The sequence below is a fragment of the Otolemur garnettii genome, unplaced genomic scaffold (genome assembly GCF_000181295.1).
Source record: "Otolemur garnettii isolate 467f Iridium unplaced genomic scaffold, OtoGar3 scaffold00293, whole genome shotgun sequence".
NCBI lineage: Eukaryota > Metazoa > Chordata > Mammalia > Primates > Galagidae > Otolemur > Otolemur garnettii.
Window position 1 is genome coordinate 341,024 of NW_003852688.1, and position 4,833 is coordinate 345,856.

General features: G+C 36.7%; 1 protein-coding gene across 3 annotated transcripts in view; it reads left to right on the plus strand.

Moving 5' to 3' along the window:
* Positions 1-4,556, plus strand: part of TMEM209 (transmembrane protein 209) — a 36,858-nt gene extending 32,302 nt beyond the window's left edge. The window contains exons 12-13 of one of the 3 annotated variants that reach the window (XM_023508939.1): positions 1,253-1,326; positions 3,311-4,556. In XM_023508939.1, coding sequence (XP_023364707.1) covers positions 1,253-1,326; positions 3,311-3,365 — 129 coding nt within the window. In that variant the 3' untranslated portion in view covers positions 3,366-4,556. The remainder of the gene's footprint in view (positions 1-1,252; positions 1,327-3,310) is intronic. The other 2 variants (XM_003803315.3, XM_023508938.1) reach the window with 2 other exon arrangements.
* The last annotated feature ends 277 nt before the right edge of the window (positions 4,557-4,833 follow it).

A 4,833-nucleotide genomic window follows, 5' to 3' on the forward strand; every position in this document is an offset into this window, starting at 1 on the left:
GGGTGTGAGTGGAGACAGGGTGTCACTGTTGCTCAGGCTAGAGTGCAGTAGCATCACTGTAGCTTCAAAGCTTACTGCAACTTCAGTCTCCTAAGCTCAAGTGATCCTCTCTTAGCCTCCCGAGTAGCTGGGCTTTCAGGCATAAATATATGCACCACTACACCCAGTTAATTTTTTTTATTTATTCTCAGATTCTTGAATGAAAACACTAAGTCAGACTAAACAGGCAAAAGTTAATCATTACATTGAAAATATGAACCAGGAGCTGTTTTTACAGACCAACAATTACATTTAATAGTCTGATTTTAGATGTGGCAAAACACTGCCAAGTAGTCCTTTATAAACAGAATAAATTTATATTTAATGTGTTACTTACGAAGTATACTGTAATATTATTTTGAAGTATGGTTAAAAGCTTTAATTCTAACACTCTAAAGCTTTCAGTTTTAGGGATAGAACATTTTTTGTATGTAATGTATAGAGACACCAACCTCAGAATAGCTATCTTCCACGCCAGCCACCCCCAACCTTTTTGGCACCAGGGATTGATTTCATGGAAGACAGCTTTCACGAAACAGGGGGAGGGAGTGGTTCCAGGATGATTCAAGCACATTACATTTATTGTGTACTTTATTTCCATTATTATTACACTGCAATATATAAGGAAATAGTTACACAAGTCACCATCATGCAGAATCAGTGACAGCCCTGGGCTTGTTTTCCTGCAACTAGATAGTCCCATTTGGGGGGATGGGAGACAGTGACAGACGAAGCTTTACTCACCTGCTACTCACCTGTTGTGCAGCCTTATTCCTAACAGGCCAGGACTGGTACTGCTCCACAGCACAGGGGTTGGGGACCGCAGTTCCAAATTAATCTTTCAGGTCTCAACTTAAATCTTTCCCTTGGGAAGATATTCCCTGCCTCACCAGTCTAGGTTAGATACTATACCTTTGTGTGTTCCTGTGCCCCCCAATCTCACGGCATTCTTCACACATTTTTGTAATTCTTAGTTGACTACTGCCTTTCTTACTGACCATTAAGCTCCTTGATTACATGTGTCCTTTCTGTCTTTTTCACCACAGTACTCCTGCTTCCTAGCACAAAGTATAGGCACTTTGTTGAGTGAATGAATGTCTGAATTACATGGAATTTTGAGTTAGTAGGATACTAATTAAAGGATCTTCATTTACTCACCAGAGTGAGTCTTTTGGGTTTGCTTTAAATCTTGTCTTTTTTGTCTTTGTTCCAGGGCAGAAATAATATGTTTCATACGCTGTTAATGTTTCTCTACATCATAAAGACCAAAGAGTCAGGAATGCTCGGGTAGGTATTTATGCTTCAAAAACATAAATGATTGTATATGATATATTAAATTATTTTCTTCTTATATTAAGATTCTTCAGGAGGCAGCCTATAACTAAAAAGATTTATGGACTCAATAACAATAGACATGGCTTCTAGTATAACTTGGCCCTGTCACTAACTAGCTCTGCTATCTTGGGCAAGTCCATTAAGTCCTTAGAACTTCTATATCCCTCTTGGTAAAAGGCAAATAGACCACATCATTGGCTTTTTTTCAGGCTGTTCTATTTCAGACACAAAACATTCTACAAAATGGTTATACTTCCAGAAAGACTTAGTCAATATCCATTCCATAATATTGTTAAATGGGATAGAAAAGTAATCAGTTGAAATTGTTTGCACACTTGGTAATAAAGTTCACATATTCCAGCCAGGTGCAGCAGCTCAGAAGTTGAAGACCAGCCTGAGCAAAAGTGAGACACATACACACCCCTACTAAAAATAGAAAAACTAGCTGGGCATTGTAGTGTAATCCCAGCTACTCAGGAGTCTGACGCTGGGGGATCACTTGGACCAAAGAGTTTGAGGTTGCTGTGAACTGGAACACCACAGCATTGTGCCCACGGCACAGGGTGAAACTCTTGTCTCCAAAAAAAAAAAAAGCTCACTTATTATAACATTCAAAATTGTGGGAAGACATTTGATGATATAAAATTTTAGCATGTCAAATAACATTTGAAATAAGTAGACCCCAACTAAAGCTAGGAAAATCTGGTAATGCCTGGTATGGGAATCTGAAAACCTGAATTCTGGGTTCAGCTCTGCCATACAGAGTAACCTAAGGTGCGTAAGATGTAAAGGGAAAGACTTGAGTGGAAGGGACCTGTGGTTAATTCCTCTTCTGATATGTATGCCTCTTTTAAGTTTGGGTATCTTCTGTGTAATTTAGAAATACATGTTCTATAGTTGTATTGTGCTGTCTAGCACAGTAGCCACCAACCACAAGTGACATTGAGCTTAATGTAACATGACTAATCTGAAGTGAGATGCACAAAAGAGTAAAATATCTACCGGAATTCAAGGACAATAATGCAAAAAGTGTAAAATATTTTCTTAATAATTATGTAAATTGGTCACATACCAAAATACTATTTTGGATATACTGGAGTCATGAAATATATTCTTAAAATTAATTTTACTTATTTCTTTTTGACTTTTTTTTTTTTTTTTGCAGTTTTTGGCCAGGGCTAGGTTTGAACCCACCACCTCTGGTATATGGGGCCGGGGCCTTACTCCCTGAGCCACAGGCACCACCCTCTTTTTGACTTTTTTAGGTGTCTGTTAGAAGATTTAAAATTATGCATGTGGCTCGTATTTGTAATGTCACTCTATTTCTATTGGCCATTGCTGCTCTAGGGAAACGAAATCTTCTGTCCTTAAATATATGCATATTAGAGCTAAAGATTAAAACAGATATGAACAAAAATTTGTATTGTAAACAAATAGAAACATTTTTCAGCTTTTTCTTTTTTTTGAGACAGTGTGTCACTCCGTTGCCTCCACTAGAGTGCTATGGCCTCAGCCTAGTGCACTGCACCCTCAAACTCCTGGGTTCAAGCAGTCCTCCCAGAGTGCTAGGATTATAGGTGTGAGCCACCATGCCCAGCATACTTTTTAAATTTAGTTGACTCTTGCTTCAGTCTTACTAAAATTATTTTGTTAGCTCTATTACCTAGTGGAGTAATTCTTGAAGTTTACTAAAAAGTTAATTTTCAAAGCTTCGTATCTAGATTTGGGTTTTGAGCACAGTGAAGAAAGTAATTACTATTATTATTAATAGAATTCACCTAATAAACTGTGTGTGGCTTATTCATTGCAGAAGTACATTAAATGTCATCAATTAAATATGTATTACTTGAAAAGATTCTTATTTCAGTTATTAGAAAATGACTTAAAATGCTTGGAAAACAACTCTATTAAAACTTTTTTCCCTTCCTCTTTTTAGGAGAGTTAATCTTGGTCTGTCTGGCGTGAATATTTTGTGGATTTTTGGCGAATAGTGGGTCATTTAATTCCAAACATTTGGACTTTTGTTTCACTGAATGAGAAGTTGAATCTAAGCAACTCTGAGTCATTTATTTCTATGAAATAAGATACACATGTGTATATCTTACAGACTCTTCAGATTTAACGACAAAATGGCTATTATGAATCTCCTTTGCAAATGGGTACTGTATCTTCTACACCAAGAGAAGATTTTCCAGCTTCAATTTTCCAGCACGTTTCAGAAATGTCAGTTTACTTTAGGTTTTTATTGACCCAAATCAGTGCCATTCCTTCTTAGAGTCCTTTTTCATTGTATCCCTCAACAGAGAGTCATCTACCTGACTCCTCCACCACAAAAAGTGTTTTTTTACCTCATGTTATGTAGTAGTGTGAAGTACTTAGAAAGAAAATTGCTTAGTTTTTTTTTTTACTCTATTTCCCCAGTGTTCTGTAAGTCAGCCCAAAGGCCATATTGAAAGAAATGAGGCTAACTCCTAAGTAATATATTAAGTTCATGGATGTTTATAAATGTTACTAAAGAAGCTTGACAGTGTGGGCATTTGAGAAGTCAACTCTTAGATTAAATTTAGCTGGTAGAATTAATCTATTTGGGTTTTAGGTAAGAGTCTGAGGCTATGAAGAGAACGTTTTACTGCTTCAATTTTAGCAACTCAGTTTCACTGTTTTATGATACTGTGTTATTTTTAGAGTTCCCTTTACGATCATAGTGATATCCATTTAAATTTTTTAGATATATTCAAAATATCTGAAGAGTGAGAAGTTAACAAATTTGTAAGTTTCACTTGCCTCTCTGCCTTTATTTTCTGTATATGTGTATAGTAGCCAGAATTACATACATTTTCTTGATCAACATACTAGAGACTGCTTTCATCACCTCATGAAAAGCTGGAAACAGCTAAAACCAGTATCTTCTGAAAAAGTGCACGTCGGTATTATATATGCATCCCATTTTGTGTAATTTATAAGTTCCATTGTTCAAAAAGTTCTTCTGTTTTTAAAAGTTGATGTCCAAAGGAAAGCCACTCCCTATCTCTTAACTGCTTTTGGTATATGCTAAATGTATTTGCTGTTATGTTTTGGGGAAAAAAAAATCTGTTATTTCAAAAGTTATTGAGATGTCATGGAGTAACAATTGCTATACTGTTAAACTGGTGTACAGCTGCATATACTTTATTAAAAGCATCCTGAAGAAAACAGTATTTAAGACACATAGTATTTTTTGCTTTATAGGACTTCAGATACTTTTTTTTTTGGAGACAGAGTCTCAAGCTGTCACCCTGGGTAGAGTGCCATGGTGTCACAGCTCACAACAGCCTCAAAGTCTTGGGCTTAAGCAATTCTCTTGCCTCAGCCTCTCAAGTAGCTGGGAATACAGGTGCCCTCCACAACACCCAGCTATTTTTTGTTGCAGTTGTCATTGTTGTTCAGCAGGCCTGGGCTGGGTTAGAACCCACCAGCCTC